At 50.4% G+C, this 19,077-nt stretch overlaps 1 protein-coding gene and 2 non-coding genes across 3 annotated transcripts in view; 2 read left to right on the top strand and 1 right to left on the bottom strand.

Annotated features, from left to right (window-relative positions):
* The window catches only part of VAC14 (VAC14 component of PIKFYVE complex), a 112,885-nt gene that overhangs the window by 8,529 nt on the left and 85,279 nt on the right, over positions 1–19,077 (top strand). The window contains exons 2-9 of the mRNA XM_032157854.2: positions 6,260–6,410; positions 6,759–6,926; positions 7,783–7,845; positions 8,397–8,504; positions 9,060–9,169; positions 9,470–9,576; positions 10,607–10,741; positions 11,670–11,819. Coding sequence (XP_032013745.1) covers positions 6,260–6,410; positions 6,759–6,926; positions 7,783–7,845; positions 8,397–8,504; positions 9,060–9,169; positions 9,470–9,576; positions 10,607–10,741; positions 11,670–11,819 — 992 coding nt within the window. The remainder of the gene's footprint in view (positions 1–6,259; positions 6,411–6,758; positions 6,927–7,782; positions 7,846–8,396; positions 8,505–9,059; positions 9,170–9,469; positions 9,577–10,606; positions 10,742–11,669; positions 11,820–19,077) is intronic.
* On the bottom strand, positions 3,856–3,926 carry TRNAG-GCC (transfer RNA glycine (anticodon GCC)). Its single transcript has one exon. It is a non-coding gene; the product is annotated as a tRNA-Gly (tRNA).
* TRNAG-GCC (transfer RNA glycine (anticodon GCC)) lies at positions 13,216–13,286 on the top strand. The gene has a single exon. It is a non-coding gene; the product is annotated as a tRNA-Gly (tRNA).

Genomic DNA, 19,077 nt, shown 5'->3' on the forward strand with positions numbered 1-19,077 from the left:
CTTGATGTTGGTCCCCCTTGGGGCTTGTATCTTCTAGGGAGTGGGTGTTCCTGCCATCCTGCAATGCCACTGGCCAGCTGAGAACCCAGGCTCTGAGCAGCCTCTAGAGGACACCTCTCCAGCCAGGGTTCTTTAGCACTTTTTGGAGGAAACCAGGCAGAAGTGGATTCCCTGCTCTGGTGTGTAAGACAGCGATGTCCATGCCCTTCACATTAGTAAAGGTCTCCAGGGATTTGTGATCGTGAGAGTTTCTGGGCCAGATACTAACTTCAAAACTAGTTCAGCCTCAGATCCCCCACCTCTGGCTCCCAACCTGTAGATGAAAGGAGGGATAGTGTGGTCTTTTGAAGAGACACTAAACCTGGAACTGGGGCTGCCCAGGTTTTCAACTGCACTTACTCTGCTTCCCCTTGTAGTTGCTTTTTTTGTCTCTGCACTTGCCCTGTGAAGTAGAGACCACACCACAGGCTGGCTGACTAGGGCAGTTCTGGAGCACCTAGCGAGGGGTTAGAGCACACCTTCAGCTGCCCTTCAGGCGTCATCCAAGCCTGTGCACCTTTCCCCGGCCAGCAGCCACAGCTCTGGTGACCTGAGCCCTTCTTGGTGTGCATTTTTGGGTCCTAGTAATGGTGTCCTTTGCTCCTGCTAACCTGGACTATAAGAGTAGAGGGTGAGGACCGTCCAGATGCAATACTGATTAACCCAGCAGGTTAGGTTTGGGTTTGCAAAGCACTCCCATGTCACCAATATGGCAGTGTGGGGTCTTGCCCAGGTTTTCCCTGCAGCTCAAGCTGCCTGTCATCCCTGCCGGTCTTGACAAGTGTTTCCCCACCTACTGCACTCAAAGTTCCGGACTCGGAGAGAGGCCTAGTGCTAGAGATGCAGACACATGGTGCCAGTCCTCAAGGACTTTATCAAGAAGTTGTGGAGGGTCCAGGCATGGTGGCTCATGCCTATAATCCCAGCACTTCCGGAGGCCAAGGTGGACGGATCACTGGTCTTGAGCTCCTGGCCTCCATGGTGAAACCCCGTCTCTACTAAAAATAGAAAAAATTAGCCAGGCGTGATGGCAGGTGTCTGTGACCCCAGCTACTCAGGAGGTTGAGGCAGGAGGATCGCTTGAACCCAAGAGGCAGAGGCTGCAGTGAGCTGAGATCGCACCACTGCACTCTAGCCTGGGCAACAGAGTGAGACTCTGTCTCAAAGGGAAAAACGAGTTGTGGAGGTAGGAATCATGCATGAGAAGGAATTAGAAGGAATTTACCTGCTGACATTCGACAGCATGTTGCTGGGCACAGAATGAGGGGTCCTGAGTCCTTCTGCACTCACTTTGTTGGATCATCGGGAAAGGCAGGGGGTTGGATTTGAGCTGAACTTTGAGGGCTGGGTAGAATGTTTAAGGGACCAGGAGCTTTTCTAGAGAGTGGGCAGATGGGAGGTGCAGCATGGGCCAGGCAGGGCGCAGTAAGAAGGCAGGCCTGGCTGGAGTAGAAGCCTGTGCTGGGAGCCCAGCAGGAAGGCTGCAGAGATCAGAGGTCGGCCTGGCCCTGTTTTCCTTGCCTCAAGTGTCAGATAAGGAGGGTAGGCTTGATTCGTGGAACAGATTCTTCCTGCCGGTGGCCCAGGGGTTGACCCCAGGCCCGATGCTCTCCAGACTGACATATTGGTGAGGACATGTTCCATGGTTTTCCCTCCAGCCATCGTTTGTCTGCCTGACGCCTGTTTTCCTGCAGATGAAGAATATTCTACCCTTAAGTGCAGGGGCAGAAACAGTAGAAACTTGGAGTTCCTGGGGCCACAGGGCCTGAATAGGCTGTCATTTTTGTAGTGGCCTGGGGTGCTCTGAATTGAGTCCTAGTAGGACTGTGGTGGGGGAGGCCTTCCGGCTGGTGCCAAGCAAGAAGACATTTGCTCTTTGCAAAGATGAGGGGGGTGGGGAGGGAATGCTTAGCACAGAAATCCCCCTTGCCTCCCTGAGGAGGCCCTGTTAACTTTTGCAGGCTGTCACTCCATCATCAGAGCCACTTTCCTCGTACTCTTCAAAGCTTCCTAAGCACCATTCAAACCCATACCACCCACTGGTGCAGACTGCCCTTCCTAAAGTTCACACCACGTGCAAGCTCATGGTCTTCTGCAGCTCCTCACATCCACCAGGGCTAAATGCCAGTCCCTTTGCCAAGTGTCCATGCTCTCATGCTCCATGACTGGGAGCAACTTTTCCAACCCCGTCACCTACTTTCCCTCCACCTGTGGCTTTTGTTTCTGCCAAACCAAATGCCTGCTCCTCCTTCCTCTGAGCCTTTGTTCAGCCTCATCCTAACCAGCTCCAGAACGAACACCTATTCATCCTTCAAAACCCATCTACAATGCTGACCCTTATAGAGCCCTAGTACATCCCTGCCCAGCAGACACCGGTCTTTCTCTTTCCAGCCTGCCCCAGCTCACCTCATACTCTTCTTACCAAGTGTTTTTTCTGTTTGCACAGTATTCCTTAAGCCCTCTCTTCTTTCCTCCTCTTCCCACCCTGGCAGAGAGCTCCTTGGGGGCAGAGAATAGCTCTCATCCACTGGCCGTCGCACAGGAGGAGTCCCCTCTCCAGTTGCTCGGGGAATGTTTGTGACCTGAAACAAGGAGATGGGAGAGGAGGTGGCTCCAGGGTGGCCTGCGCTGCCATGCAGGTTGGCTTTCCTTTGGACCCCTTGCTGAAGCCTCGAGGATGTCCCCACTCCCACTCCTAGTGCCGCTGTAACTTGTACCAAGCGGAAACATGTCCTGGCTTCCTGGGCAGGCTGTCTGGGCAGGCATGGTGAGGCACAGCTGCTTTAGCGGGCCTTGGTGCATCCCACATCCCGAACTCTTCAAGAACAAGGAGACCAGGTTCTAGATCTTCGCAGAATTTAGGAAAATAAGTGTTTTCATCAAAGGCATTTGAAATCCAACTAGAAACAAATCATTCTCAGTTCTCAGAGTGGATTTATAAATTCTTTAGGCAGTGTGAAATCTTAAATTCAGTCTCTTAGGATTAAAAAGAGGTCTGCTGCTGCATTGGCCAGGAATCGAACCCAGGCCTCCCACCTGGCAGGTGAGAATTCTACCACTGAACCACCAATACCCCAGATGTGAGCAGCTGTGTGCACACCTCCCTTTAACCCCATTCCTGGGCCTCGTTGCATATAAGTTGATTAACAGAATATGAAGCCAGTCTCTGATGCTACCACATCAGCACAGTTGCAAGAATGGAACACTCAGGCTGCAGAGCAGGAGGGAGAAGGCAGGAAGCAGGAGGATGTGCATGTCCAGTTGATTTGCCTTCAGACCTTGCGACAGAAACTAGAGCTTGAGTCTTTCTTGGTAGCAAAAGTATATTAAAACTTTGGGGGGCTTTTTCCCCTCTGATGTTTGAGTCCTCCCACCACCTTCTGTGTTTAGTCTTGTGTTAAACTGTGTTACTGTTTGAGTCCTCCCACCGCATTCTGCGTTTAGTCTTGTGTTAAACTGTGTTACTGTTTGAGTCCTCCCACCACATTCTGCGTTTAGTCTTGTGTTAAACTGTGTTACTGTTCTCGGGTTTCATGCCAGCTTCCTGCGGAAGACTGGCCAAGGCTGAGGACAGCACAACAGGAGTCCCCTTAAGGTGAAGGCATCAAGTTCATGGCTCTACAGCCATAGTGAGTGCTTCTCTGGAGAACGCAGCAGCTCTCATGTGTGCATTTAGCAGAGAAGTGTGGTTCCAGATTTGTGGGCACCCTTGGCTGCTGCAGGTCTGGTGCAGTTGGAGAGACTGACTGGCTCCTCTAGCAGGATCTCTCTGTGAGGAAAACTGGCCAGGAAAAGGCAGAAAAAGCAACACTACATTGCATTGGCCAGGAATCGAACCCAGGCCTCCCGTGTGGCAGGCGAGAATTCTACCACTGAACCACCAATGCTCCAGCTGTTTGGTAGAGCATCTGCAGGGCTTTTGGCAAGGGGCTGTCTCTGTCAATACTTAGAGACAGGCACTCTGAGAGATGATTGGGTCTCACCTGGCTGGTTTGTCCAGTTTGGGAGACCAAACAAGTTGATGTAGAACCATCCTTGCCAGGCCTTAGTACACTGCTTTGAGAGTTGGGGCCTATGAACTAGAGTTCACATTCTATCCAGAGGCTCTGGGTTCATCCACAGTCCCAGTCCCATAAAGATGAAAGCAGGGGGCAACTCACAGGCCACTTGTACAGCTCCTTCCTGAAGCACCCATCTCCTCTCCAACATCCACCAGCCCAGAGCAAGACCTATTTTGTCACCTCTTGCGTGAACAGTCCCTGTCGCATAATAAGTGCTCCATATGATTGGGTGTATTAAATCTTTACCAAACCACTGCCCAGTCCCTCTTTGAGCAGCCTTTTTGCCGGAGTGCTCACTGTCTCACAGGACAGCACATTTGGTTTTAATTACTAGAAAGTCATAGCTCTAATTATTAGAAAGCTCCTGAGCTGGAACCACACAGACTAATGGACACCTTTTGGACATGACTGTTCTTAAAATTCTTCAAGTCAACTTGAGACCCCATTTGTGGAACAGGTGAGCAAGATACCTGCCATGATTGGATGCAAAGCAAGGAGAGAGAGTGCCTGCAGTTACTTTTTAAAGTCTGAGGTCTCTAGACTGCCCTTTTTCACCTTCAGTGGCTCCACCAGTGTCATCCCTCATGCTTCCTGTCCTCATTTCACAAGCATCTCCAGGCTCCTTAAGACAGTCTTTCATATGCCCAGCTCCCTGGTACGTGAAATCTATTCTTCTAACTGGAGATGCCCCAGTTAACACCAGCAGCCCATCCCGCTGCTGTTCTGTTCTCTGGGACCCCAGACAAGGTTGGCTACTTCCGCATCCTCACCTCTGCTAACAGGTCTCCTTTTGCCAGGAAGACCCGTTTCTTTCCCTTCTGCCTCCTTGAAGATCTGGCTCCATCCCACTTCCAGGAAAACTTCCCTGACCACCCCAGCTGCCTCTCCTCCATCAGTGATCTGGGGTGCTCCTGCCACCACATGCCATGTGAGATTTGGGAGGCCAGAGGCCTGGCCTTTGTGTCCACGGGGCTCTGAAAACAGACTAGTCTGTTGTGGAGCCAGGCCTCCCTCAGCTCCTCCACTCAGGGCAGGGTCTGCCTGGGGAGTCATCCTCCCTGGGTGACCAGCAGCCCCTCCTTTCCACGAAGGCACCCTCCCTCCGACCTGCTCCTCTCCCCGTCAGCATCGCTGTCCAGGGAGACACCTGGGGGCACCGTCTACCCTACCTTCCTCTCTCCTCTTATATCAGCTATTAATGCTTTTCCATTTAATTCTAGAAACAGTCCCCGCTGCTCTTTCCCACTGCCTCAGTCACATTTCAGGACCTCCTTACCCCATAGCTACAGTGTTCTCCTGAACGTCCCCAGCATCAGTCTCCCGTCAAACCCATGCCTGCCCCAGCCCAGCTTCTCCAAGCCACCACCAGAGATGTCCAGTTGGAACATGGGGCTGAGCATGTCATCCCTTGCTGGAAAACTTTCACTGGCTCATCTTTTCCTTACCTGTCTCTAGCCACTCCTTCCACACGTTGGAGCCCTCATCCTGTCCCAGATATGCCATGTCAGCTCGCGTGGCCTTGGCCAGGCTCTTCCCTGTGCCCGAGGTGCCCTGCCTTCCTTTTTTTACTTGGAAAGTGCCTGTTACTGTTTTTAAGATCTGACTCAACTGGCACCTCCCTGTAGCCCTCCTGGATGGCCCGAGGAGACTAAGCCCTTTGCATTTTCTCGCTTCTGTGATATCACTGGTGCCACTTTGCTACAATTATTTGTTGGCATGTGGATCTTACCCATTACACTGGGGCCTGATTCAGCTATGTGTCCCAGCAACGTCCCTGGAAATAGTCGCTCAGACGCAGAGAATTTCTGAGATGCACGAATGGAAAGCTGAGTAAGTGTTGCATAAAGACAGTTGATCAGCTGATAATGCATTGCACTTTTTTGGTCCCCAGTGACACATTGATTTGCATTCTCTCAGATTCCCAGAAGTGAGATAGCACCACTGTTCCTTATCCCATTGTACACAAAGGGAAACTGAGACCCAGAATAGGGAAACAACCATGACTCAGCCAGCAACAGAACTGAGACCTGCCCTGAGACGCCTGTCTCCCATTTCCTCTTTCCAAACAGGTCATCTCCCTTCCTCATTGCTGCCCCAGGCCCTGGAGGCCACAGCAGAGATAGCCTGATTCCCACAGCCCCTCTCTCCTCTCTCTCCAGGCTGGTCCGGGAGTTCGTGGCCCAGAACAATACCGTGCAAATCAAGCATGTGATCCAGACCCTGTCCCAGGAGTTTGCCCTGTCTCAGCACCCCCACAGCCGGAAAGGGGGCCTCATCGGCCTGGCCGCCTGCTCCATCGCACTGGGCAAGGTGGGCCTTTCACCCAAGGGACAGACATACCAGTCCTGGCCTTGACGCTGGCCAAGCCATCCAGATGCCTCCCTTCTCAAGACCCAACAGGGCATTGCAGACCTACGTTTTATTACCACCCTGTCCACACCTGAGACCAGCAAGGCTGGCTTTGTGGCTTTGCAGCCTGGTCCCCTAGGCATGGACCCTCTCCTGGGAAGCAGGCTTGGGAAGGGTCTTTGAGCCCAGCCCTCACACAAAGGCCTGAGGACCTTCAAGGGAGCTGGGACGTCAGCTGGCACTGTAGGCTGCAGGGCCTGGGCTCTGACCTATTCTGATCTGTCTTCTCCTCCTCCTGCCCCCTCGCAGGACTCAGGGCTCTACCTGAAGGAGCTGATTGAGCCAGTGCTGACCTGCTTCAATGATGCAGACAGCAGGCTGCGCTACTATGCCTGCGAGGCCCTCTACAACATCGTCAAGGTAGCCCGGGGTGCTGTGCTGCCCCACTTCAACGTGCTCTTTGACGGGCTGAGCAAGGTAACTGCCCTCCTCCTCCTCGCTGGGCTGCGCTTGGTTCACCCACCTCACTTGACCTTCTGGAACCTTGGACCCTTTTTCCCAGATGCAAGCAGAGCAAACAAGCATGTGGCTGCAAGGGACAATTAACTGTCTATTGAATCTAATCATTTTTAATGGACTTGCATTTATACCTTTTTTCATTTCTCTTTTAATTCATTTTGATTGCATTTGATGTAAGTATCAGTCTGCCACACAGTAGAGGGAAGAAACTGATAGTCTGTGAAACACTCACCTCCCTGGTAGAAGAGGGTGATGCTGACGCCATCGTCCAGACCATACTTCCCCTTTAGGGAGGGCCGCACTTAGTCTAGCTCATAAGTGCCCTAGAAAAAGCTCATGCTCTCCTCCGTGCCTCTTGCAGCCTGGTGGAGTTCCCCTCCCAGGCGCGGAGCAGCCCTGCAATGCTGCTGCCCCTGCAGAATGCCATGGAAGTTTCTAGAGTATCAGCCTCGCGGCTACCCTGTCCCCTCCTCCAGGAGTGGAATGAGGACCCAGCGCTTTAAGATTGGAAACTCCTGGGGAAGGCTGACAGGAAGCAACCCTGTGACCCAGTCGCGACAGGGAACAGGAACCCCAGCGGGTCACGGGAGAAGTCCCTGAACAGAAGGGTATTTCCTGAATCTGCTCCTCAGCCAACTCCATGGCACCCACTCCCACTTTCCCAGCCTTTCTCAAATGTGTTCGTTGAAAGGGGGGCCTGCTAGATGTTCCGGGCTGCACCAAGGCCTCGGCTGTGGATTTGCAGGAAATCCCTTGTCTTGCATCCGACCATGACCCTCGCCTCTGTGTCCCTCCCCCTCTGTGCCTCTTGCAGCTGGCGGCCGACCCAGACCCCAATGTGAAAAGCGGATCTGAGCTCCTAGACCGCCTTTTGAAGGTATTTGTACTTTGTCCCCGCTTGTATTTCTACAATCTATTTCTCCCGTCTGTAAAGCTTAGAAATTCTGTCATTGGGAATGTTCTTCTTGAATTTAAAATATATTTTAAATTTACATGTACTCCCTGGTGTGCAGTTCTATGACAAGAATATAGAGCTCGATCACCACTATCAAATACAGAACTGTGCCATCACCTGAAATGTCCCCTTTTGTTGCCGCCACCTAGAGCAAAGAAGCTTGCCTGTCACTTTCCACACCACCCTGGCCCTGACAGCAGGGGCCCGGGCATTGCATCCAGACCACAGAGAGTAGGGTCTTGCCATTCAGTTGGTTCTCTCGACTTTGATTCCTGCTTTCAATCTACCCGTTTTGCATGTCCTGTGGACTGGGACAGGATGAATACTCCAGAGACCTCTTATTCCTAGCTCAGGGTCTGCCGTTTTCCTTGGTGGCCGCCTGAGCGCTGGAGCCAGCCCTGGGCAGGTGATTCAGCAAGGTCAGGCAGCCCTGGTCTCGGGCTCACGGCAGCTCACTTTCCTCTGATCCATAGGACATTGTGACTGAGAGCAACAAGTTTGACCTGGTGAGCTTCATCCCCTTGTTGCGAGAGAGGATTTACTCCAACAACCAGTATGCCCGGCAGTTCATCATCTCCTGGGTAAGGCCTGGCTGGACACTGTTTCTCCAGCCTCCAGTTTGGAAATCTGCTCTCTAGCACACTCTTGCCAGGCCCTTTGGCTATAGGAACCTTCCATGTTCTCCCTCGAATAGCCATTAACACCTGATAATTCAAAAACACCTTATTCAGTTTTGCCCCCAAAACCCACCATGTTGGCCCTGAAGGGGTCAGGTTCTTGTTGACCCTGAAGGGGGTCCAGTTCTTTCCTTGTCCCAGAAAACACCCGAGTTTCCTTTAAAGCCAGCAGTGCTACTTCCAGCAATCTCACTTTTTCTAGCCTTGTCTGTCCTTCCCCATCCATCCCCTTCTCCCCTGGGCATCCAAATTTCCTTAGAGTCAAATTGCCATTCCCCTGCACATTTAACAAAAAATGCTGGCTGTCCCTGCCAGCACCCTCCTCCCGCATGGGACGCCTGCACTGTAGGGAAATGCTGTCTCAGCAGGGTCCCCTTCCCACAGCCCAGTCCCAGAGGCTTGGTGAGTGGGAGACGGGTCTGGAGCTGTTCCTCCCCTGCTGTTCCCTTCCCCGGTCAGATCCTGGTTCTGGAGTCGGTGCCAGACATTAACCTACTGGATTACCTGCCGGAGATCCTGGATGGACTCTTCCAGATCCTGGGCGACAATGGCAAAGAGATTCGCAAAATGTGAGTGGAGTGAGGGGCAGGAAGCTGCTGCCTGCCGCCACCCCCAGCTGTGCCCGTGCACTTCATGCCCACAGACAGGCCGCGGCAGGAGGGCAGGAAATCAGCTCTTCTTCCTGGCTCTTGTGCTTCCCGCTTTGAGGAGCCAAGAGCCCATCAACCCCCAGCATCTGAAAATGATCACCTGACAAGTCCAAAAGCCACCCTCTGGATGGCTGACCCAGCACGGAAATGGGGCTGGTTTGAGGCTCCTCCAGCCCTGGCTGACCCTCGCTGTTTCCACTTTCCTGTTCTTATTCATAGGTGTGAGGTTGTTCTTGGAGAATTCTTAAAAGAAATTAAGAAGAACCCCTCCAGTGTGAAGTTTGCTGAGATGGCCAACATCCTGGTGATCCACTGCCAGACCACGGGTGAGTGTGAGGGGAGGGCCCACAGCCACAGCTGCCACTACTACTGCCACTGCCACCTCCGCAGAAGCACCTCTCACCATCTCAGCTTCAGTGAGGGGGCAGGGGAGATTCCTGGAAGGAATATTAGCCAGTGTGACAGCGGGCCCTGGGAGAGGTGGAGCGCTGGGTCTCACAGAGGGAGGTCTGGGTTCTGTCACCACAGAGACACAGAGGTCCTTTCACCTGATGTGTGTGGCCTGTGTGGAGTAAGATCTGGAGGTTTCCTTGCTGGTGAACTTGGCCTTAGCCCTGAGACTTAAAATGCTTGGAGCTTGGGATTATGTATCTGTTCACTTCTGTTGAGTATCAAACCACCACAAAACGTCATTCCCTAAAACAACAGTCACTTATTATGAGTCTGTGGGTCGCCTGGGTGGTTCCACTCACCTGGGCCAGGCTTGGCTAGGCTCAGTCAAGTACCTGCTGTTAACTGTAGGATTGCTGGGGTGAATGGGCCACAGTGGCCTCACTCATGTCTGGCAGTTGTCTGGCTCATGTCATGCTGGGACCATGGGGGCAGCTGGACCACATGTCTCATTGTCCAGCAGGCTAGCCTGGGCATGCTTATATGGCATCAGTGGGATTCCAAGACAGACAGTAGAAGTGAGCAAGGCCTTTTGAGCCCTAGGCTTGAACCAGCCACATCATCACTCCCACCACGTCCCATTGGCCAAAGAAGCAAGGCCAGCCCAGATTCAAGGGGTGGAGAAGTTAATTCCACTTCTTGATGAGAGGAGGAGCAGAGTCCCAGTGCAGAGGGGCAGGGATGCAGCTGCCCTTACAGTCTAGCACAGGATTGTTGCTCCGTCCCAGCCTGTGTCTCCACCTTTGGAAGGCAAAGCACACATGTAATAGAGCATTGGTGAGGCTGGAAGCCGTCAGGCGCTTGGGTTCCACAGGCTGCCAGCCCCATCCCACGTGTATGGTCAGTGGGAGGGAGCACTCGGGCTGCGTGTGCTGGTCCCTCTGAACCCCCTGATTCCCCTTCCAGATGACCTCATCCAGCTGACAGCCATGTGCTGGATGCGGGAGTTCATCCAGCTGGCGGGCCGCGTCATGCTGCCTTACTCCTCCGGGATCCTGACTGCTGTCTTGCCTTGCCTGGCCTACGATGACCGCAAGAAAAGTATCCTTTGCTTTGGGAGAGAATAACTGAGAGAAGCCCCAAAGGGATTATGAAGTTGAGGGACCCTGCACTGGGGGCTGGGGGCTCTCTCAGGATCCATCACACTTCCATAGTCCCTAGCAGTTCGGGAAGAAGAAGTGGAGCCAAACGTGGATTAGGAAAGCCAGGGACCCGGGGCTGATGCTGGCTGTCCCCACACCTTGCCTGGTTACTTGCAGATCTGGAGCAGCTCTCCGGGACCCCAAAGTTCCAACCATCTGAGTTCACGCTGCCCCACCTTGGGCTGGTGAAATCCCGTTGGTGGGAGGGTTTAGGAAGGGGTCCTAAGAGAAGAAATAGGCGCATTTCACAGGGGCACCAGTATGGCAAGGAGAGCAGGGACTCAGTTCGGACAGCCTGTCTGCCTAACATAGCCCTGAGACAACTGAGCTCCATACTAGGAATACGAGGTTCAGAGAAGCCTCCCCTGGCTGGGGCCACTCTATATTAACCCATTTTGTGTTGCTGTAAAGGAATACCTGAGGCTGGGTAATTTATAAAGAAAAGAGGTTCCTTCGGCTCCCAGTTCTGCAGACTGTACAGGAGGCACGGTGCCAGCGTCTGCTTGGCTTCTGGTGAGGCCTCAGGAAGCTTTTAGTCATGGCAGAGGCGAAGGGGAAGCCAGCAGGTCACATGGCAAGAGACGGAGCAAGAGAGGTGCGAGGCTCTTTGAAAGAACCAGCCCCCACATGAATAATAATAGAGCAAGAACTCACTCAACTCACTGAGTACCATGGGGAGGGCACCAAGCCATTTGTGAGGGATCCACCCCCATGACCCAAACCCCTCCCACCAGGCCCCATCTCCTACACTGGGAATCACATTTCAGCAAGAGATTAGAGGGACAGGCATCCAAACCAGATCACGCTCCTTACATCAGTGGACTCAGGCATCAAAGAAGTGGCCAACGTGTGCAACCAGAGCCTGATGAAGCTGGTCACCCCCGAGGACGACGAGCCCGATGAGCCGAGACCTGGGCAGAGGCAGGTAGAGCCCACCCCTGACGATGCCCTGCCAAAGCAGGAGGGCACAGCCAGTGGTGAGTGGACTCCGTCCCTACCCCTCACCTCCTGTCAGGGGCCCAGGGAGCCAGAAGTCATAGGACTTGCCTTGGGGCCTCACTTAAGCAACCAGGACTACTTTATATATGTCACTCACATAATTGTAGCAGCAACCCAGCACAGTGGCAGTGGTGGTTCTCCCCCATTCTGCAGACAGGACACAAGAAAGCTGAGTAGCATGGCCACACACTCGCAGCTAGTGAGGGCTGGAACCGGATTGGAACCCAGGCAGGCTATCTCCAGCAGCCATGATCTTAACCCTTCCTGCCTCAAAGACCATGAAGCCTTTCCTTCGTCTTTTTCCTGGGTTCAGCTACAGGAAAGAGTTGTTTTCAGGGCGGGAAGGTTTGGAGCGTGGGAGGAGTACCAGGATTCAGGGGGCACTTGGTTCTTGACCATAGACACCCAGCCCAGAAGCCTGGCTGCCTTTACCATGCGGGTCACTCTCAGGGTGGGAAAGTTAAGAAAGCTCTAGCTTCAATTTATTCTGTACTTGAAAATCCTCTTGCCCAAATAAGTGCCTTTAAAAAGTGAAGTTGCTCTGCTTTCCTTTCAGACTCCTCTAACATAATTTTCTTGTTTACCTGTAAGGTAAAGAAAACCGCATTATAAGAAACCACATTTATGGCCAGTCTGGGTAATCCCAGCACTTTGGGAGTCTGAGGCAATCAGCATGAACTCAGGAGTTTGAGACCAGCCTGGGCAACATGGCAAAACCCCATCTCTACAAAAAAAAATAATAATAATTACAAAAATTAGCCGGGTATGGTGGTGCACGCCTATAGTCCCAGCTCCTCAGGAAGCTAAAGTGGGAGGATCACTCGAGCCCAGGAGCCCAGGAGGCAGAGGTTGCAGTGAGCTGTGATCACACCACTGTATTCCAACCTAGGCAACAGAGAAGGACCCTATCTCAAAAAAAAGAAAAAAGAAACCACATTTATGCCGACTGGCATCTGGAATTTGACTCCAGATGTCATCTAGAACCCTGATGCTTTTGTATTTCTTGGGTCTCTGTCCTCACCAAGAGGTCACTGATCAGCTTTGGGGTGATGTCCTCCTTTGCCGAAGCAGCCAGAGAGTAAACTGAGGTATAACCTACTCAGATCTTTAAGGATAACAGAGTAAGGTCTGGAACCTGCCCACAGGAGCCAAAAGAATTGCTGAGAATTCTCCCATTGCCATTCATGGACTTTTCTTTTGAACAGCTGAGCAGAATGTCAAGCATGCATGCCCCACCTCCTCCCATGGGTTTGGCTGGTAAAATCCAGCAGCTATCCATGCTGGACCCATCTCAGGTGTCAGGTTACAGCTGTGTCATCACCACTGTGAATCAGAGCAACAAAACAGCTGGAGGCAGAAGAGCACTCAGCTGGAGCATTGGTGGTTCAGTGGTAGAATTCTCGCCTGCCACGCGGGAGGCCCGGGTTCGATTCCCGGCCAATGCAGCAGCTGAAAGATTTTTGGCAGCTCCTGGAAAAAGAAAACTTGGAGAAGTAAGTTAACTTACAAGCTAGTGCAGGCCTTCAAAGGGAGGAGCTTTTTTTACTGGGAGAAACTAGAAGACTCGGGGATACATATTTTGTGACCTCTCACTAAAATATGAGTGTTTTGATTTTGGTTTTCTAATTCTTATTTTAGAAAATTTGGAAAGTAGAGAAAAACGCAAAGAACAAGACTATCCCCAAGAGGCAATGAATATTCAAATTTTGATGTATTTTTTCCAGTTTTTAATATATATAAATAGTTAAGATATAGAACTTACACAGCTTCACCTTCTGCTCTATTTGTTTGAAGTTCACAGTGCCTCTTAATCCATACTCAGAAAATAAGAGTAACAGTTGCCTGGGTTTGAAGAACAGGAGAATTGGGACTGACTGCTTACAGATGCCTGGTTTCTTTCTGGGGTTATAGAGATGTTCTAGAATTAAATAGAGGTGATGGGTGCACAACTTTGTGAATGTACTAAAAACTACCTAGTTGAACACTTGAAAATGGTGAATTTTTTGTTATGTGAAATCTTATGTTATATGAATTATATCTCAATTTAAAAAAAAAAAAAGTCAGTGCCTATTCCTCTAAATTAGAACCCAGCAGCCCCTGCCACCTTTCTGCTTATGTGGCAAGAAGTCAAGCCCGTTACAAAGGAACCACTCCATCCTACAGGTCGTGGCCTCAACTAAAAACATCCTGCCAGCTGGAGCGTTGGTGGTTCAGTGGTAGAATTCTCACCTGCCACGCGGGAGGCCCGCGTTCGATTCCCACGCAGTGCAGCCTGTCTACCTTTTTAGATGGTTTTCCTAAGCATTTTTTCACACAGTTCCTTGCCCAGGAGAGTATTACCCTAACCAGGATACATTCATGCCTCTTGGCTCTGGATTTTACTGCCTCATAAACAGGATTTCAGCAGATGAAAAGCTCACTTTGTACTAGTTCCCAGAGATGGTAACAGCTACTTTGGCACCTTTACATCCACTCTCAGCCCTGCTTAGCTTGTAACTAACTAATCACCAGTCTTTTACCAAGGTGCCCAGGAGACAGTCCCCACCAACCACAAGACAGAGATGGCTTTGCTGGTCAGGGACAGGTTCATCATAGCCTCTCCTGCTCTCTTCCCTCTCCACTCCCTCTTTTCCCACTCTGGTCCACCTGGCTGGAGACAGGACCTCCTGCCTGGCCTTCTTTGTTTACTTGTGCTGATCCGCCGGCAGCATCACGTTCCTCATGGCACACCTCTGGGCAAGAACCTTTGTGTGTGTGCGTATTTGCACCCCTGCCCCACCTCCAGATCTTCTCCCTCCTCCTGTAACCACAGGACCTCCAGTCAGGGCAGCCCCTCATCTAAGCCTCTTCACTTGCTCTGACTCCCCCTTGGTCTGCCACTTGGGGCCATCCACAGCACAGTGCCCTTTCCCGGGTTCTGAGCTCTTATGGCACTTTGCGTGTCCAGCCTGATCCCCTCCAGGACGTGTCCGGATTGTCTCAGGAATGGCAGCAGAGATTCTGGGGTCTGAACAACCTGCCTATGAGTCCTGGCTCTGCTGACTTTATATCTGTTCCCCTCAGACAGCTGCCAACCCTTTCTGAGCCTCAGATTTCTTATTTGTTAAGTAGGGTAACAATGGTAATACCTAACCTATAGTACGGTTGTGTGTTTCAGACAAAATTTTTGCATGTAAATCACTTAGCACATGACAAACACTAACGGGTGCTTCAGTGTTGTTTTAATACATGTTTGTGGCTGGGCATGGTGACTCATGCTTGTAATCCCAGCACTTGGGGAGGCTGAGGCAGGCGGATCACTTGAGGTCAAGAGTTCGAGACCAGCCTGGCCAACATGGTGAAACCCCGTCTCTACTAAAAATACAAAAATTAGGGGCCAGATGCGGTGGCTCACGCCTGTAATCCCAGCACTTTGGGAGGCTGAGTTGGGCGGATCACGAGGTCAGGAGTTCGAGACCAGCCTGGCCAGCATGGTGAAACCCCATCTCTACTAAAAATATAAAAAATTAGCCAGTCATGGTGGTGCACGCCTATAGTCTGAGCTACTTGGGAGGCTGAGGCAGGAGAATTGCTTGAACCTGGAAGGCAGAGGTTGCAGTGAGCCAAGATCACACCAGTGCAGCATGGGCAACAGAGCAAGACTCCACCTCAAAAAAAAAAAAAAAAGAATACCTGGTAGAATTTTTTAAACAAGACCCACAAGCAAAAATTATTAAAAAAAAAAAAAAAAATTGAAACACACCATATTTAAATTAAAACTGATGCTGGTGTGGTGGTGCGTATCTTTAATCCCAGCTACTCAGGTTGCTGAGGTAGAAGGATCCTTTGAGCCCAGGAATTTGTGTCCAGCCTGGGCAATATAGCAAGACCCCATCTCAAAACAAAATAAAATTGGCGTAACTGAAAAAAGGTTAAAAGTTACAAGGCAAGACCCAGACTGGGAGAAGATATTTGCTATTTATTTTGTCATTAAAGAGTTAATATCCAAACACAGGAAAGGGCTCCTTCAAGTCAGAAGAAAGAAATGGAAGAAAAATGTGAAAGTCCATGACAGGGCCATTAATCCTTTATGTAACAAATGGGCCAGGTACAGTGGCTCATGCCTGTAATCCCAATACTTTGGGAGGCTGAGGCGGGAGGATTGCTTAAAGCCAGGAGTTCAAGACCAGCCTGGGCAACAAAGTGAGAGACCCTGTCTCTACAAAAATAATAATTTTAAAACATTAGCTGGGTGAGGTGGCACACACCTTTAGTCCCAGCTACTTGGGAGGCTGAGGCAGGAGGACCTCCTGAGCCCAGGAGCTCGAGGCTGCAGTGAGCCATGATCACGCCACTACAGCCTGGGGGAGAGAATGAGACCCCACTTCTAAAAACAACAACAAAAAAATGCTTCAATAGGTCTTATGATATGGTGGGTGTCATTTTAAACACCTAACAAATGTTAGCTCATTCATTGTCATAGCAAGCTTAGGGTATAGGTACTGTCATTACCCACGTTGTACAGGTGAAGAAAGGCTTTAGAAAGCTTTAGAAGGGGTGACTGCTCTTCCAATTTGGAAATACATATAAATTGATAGAACCTTCCTAAAGGACAATACCTATTAAAATAAGAAGTGCCCAATCCTTCCCCTCAGCAGTCCCACCCTGCATGAAAGCACAGGAGAGATGTAAGAGTGAAAATCAGGAGACAATCTAAATTAATTTGAGGCCAATTTCTGATGCCACATTATTTCATCTATAAATGTGGGTATTTCTAAAAGATGCCCTCCAGGGGCATGGAGTCCTGGCTGCTGTTCCAGTCTATCCTGCCCAGCTTTCCCCAGCTTTTCCTCACCTTTCCCCGGGCCCCGGTCCAGCAGACAGACACCAGGCTGCCTGGGCCTTGGCACTAGGGGGACGAGCATCTCAGCGGGCCCAGCCCCCTGTCACAGCTGCCCCGTCCCCTCCGAGCTGCGTCCTGGGTCTACAGGGGGCAGGCAGCAGTACGGACATGGAAATAAAGGCCCCCTTTACTAGGAGAAAAGGTCTGTGGCCCGCACCTAGAATAGCACTGCTCTAAGCCATAGGACAAAGTGAAAGATGCAAGTTACAGAAAATAAGTTTTGTGATCCCATTTATGTTTACAAAATAAGAAGTAGCACAGCACAAACCAGCGCAAGAGACTTGCCTACCCCAGGGAGCGGTGACCTGCAGGCAGAGAAAAGTAAGATTGAAGATTAAGGAGAGAAAGAGGTTTTGCTTTGTGTTTGAAAATTTTAGAATGAGGATATATTTTACTGGTATAATTTAAAACTTTTAAGAGGCCAAGCCTGGTATCATTTGAACAACAATATAAATAATGATCATTTTGATTTATAACCCATGGAATAATATCAATATCCAGGAGTCCATAATGACATAAATAATGGCATTAATTAATGGTGGAGAAGGGACAGCTCTTCCTTACAGAAAACTTCAGTCAATACGCTGGGCATGGTGGCTCATGCCTGTAATCCCAGCACTTTCAGAGGCTGAGGTGGGTGGATCACTTGAGGTCAGGAGTTTGACACCAGCATGGCCAACATGGTGAAACCCCATCTCTACTAATAATACCAAAAAAAAAAAAAAAAATTAGCTGGGCATGGTGGTGCGCGACTGTAATCTCAGCTACTCGGGAGGCTGAGGCATGAGAATCATTTGAACCCGGGAGGCGGAGGTTGCAGTGAGCCAAGATCATGCCGTTGCACTTCATCCTGGGTGACAGAGTCAAACTGTATCAAAAAAAAAAAAAAAAAAAGGAAGGAAGAAGGAAGGGAGGGAGGGAGGGAGGGGAGAGGGGGAGAAAGAGAAAAGAAAATTTTAGTCAATAATGGAGGAAAAGGGGAGACAGAAATCACCATCAGGCAAATTCCACAGTAATATTTGTAATAGGCAAGCTCCAGCCCTGAGTGCTGCGGCCAATCACTGGGGACATGTTTGAGGGAAAACAGAGTATTTTTCCAATCTCGAGTATCTTCCCCCAAGATATTTATTAATTACAAACAGAAAAACAGTAACCTTACAGGGGAGAAACCCAGCAGACACTGTGCGTCAGGCGATGAGGTTAATGTCACCAGTAACAAGGCTAACAGACAACACGTTCCCCTGATAGGGTGCACTGAGGCGCAGCACTTCTGTGACATCCCTCCAAAGATGTGCAACTCCCTACTCGTGAGAAAACGTGAGACCAACCCAAACGGGGAGACATTCTGCAGAGTGACCAGTGCTTCGAAAGTGTCAAGTTTATGAAAGGCACACAGATTGAGGGGCTGTCACAGATTGGAGGAGACAAGGAAGACAGTTTAGCTAAATGCAGTTTGAGATCCTGGAACAAAAGGCCAGGAATGGAAAAACTCGTGATGTTCAAATTAGGGTAATCATTTAGTTAATGGTATTGTATTGATGTTAACCTTCTGGGTTTGATCATTGAACTATGGAGCCGGGCATGGTGGCTCACGCCTGTAATCCCAGCACTTTGGGAGGCTGAGGTGGATGCATCACTTGAGCCCAGGAGTTTGTAACCAGCCTGAGTAACATGGCAAAACCCCATCTCTACTGAAAATAAAAAAAAAAATTATCCAGGCTTGATGGTACATGCCTATAGTCCCAGCTACCCTGGAAGCTGAGGTGGGCTCAATCTCTTGAATGCAGGAAGCAAAGATTGCAGTGAGCCAAGGTCGTGCCACTAGACTCCAGCCTGGGCAACAGAGCCGAGACGCTATCTCAAAAAAAAAAAAAAAAAAAAAAATTGAACTATGGGTATGTACAATGTTAGCATTAGGGGCAGCTGGCTGAAGGGTATAAAAAGAATTCTTTACTCTTTTTGCAACTTTTCTGTACATCTAAAATTATTTCACAACTACAAAAAATTAGTATCAGGAGTCTGGAATTTTTTCCCATAGCACCTCCCACCCCAAGCACTGCAGGACTGCCAGCCCCATCTTCCCTTCTCAGTGCAGTGAGAGCTGTGGCCAGTGCCTAGACGGGGGCTGAAGGCGGAACAGGATCCTACCAGCAGCTTTCCAGATCTAGAACATCTTAGCTGTTTAGGAAACTTGATTAGATGCCAAAAGAAAAAGGTTGAAATTTAAAGGTTATTCCTTAACTGAGAAAAATAAGTAGTCGATGCCAGGTAGATGCTTTTCTACCCTGGGTTATATGATGGTAAGTTAAATACTAATGACAGGTATTGAGCTGGCCACTTGGAGGAAGACTCGG

The sequence above is a fragment of the Hylobates moloch genome, unplaced genomic scaffold (assembly GCF_009828535.3).
Source record: "Hylobates moloch isolate HMO894 unplaced genomic scaffold, HMol_V3 SCAFFOLD_6, whole genome shotgun sequence".
NCBI lineage: Eukaryota > Metazoa > Chordata > Mammalia > Primates > Hylobatidae > Hylobates > Hylobates moloch.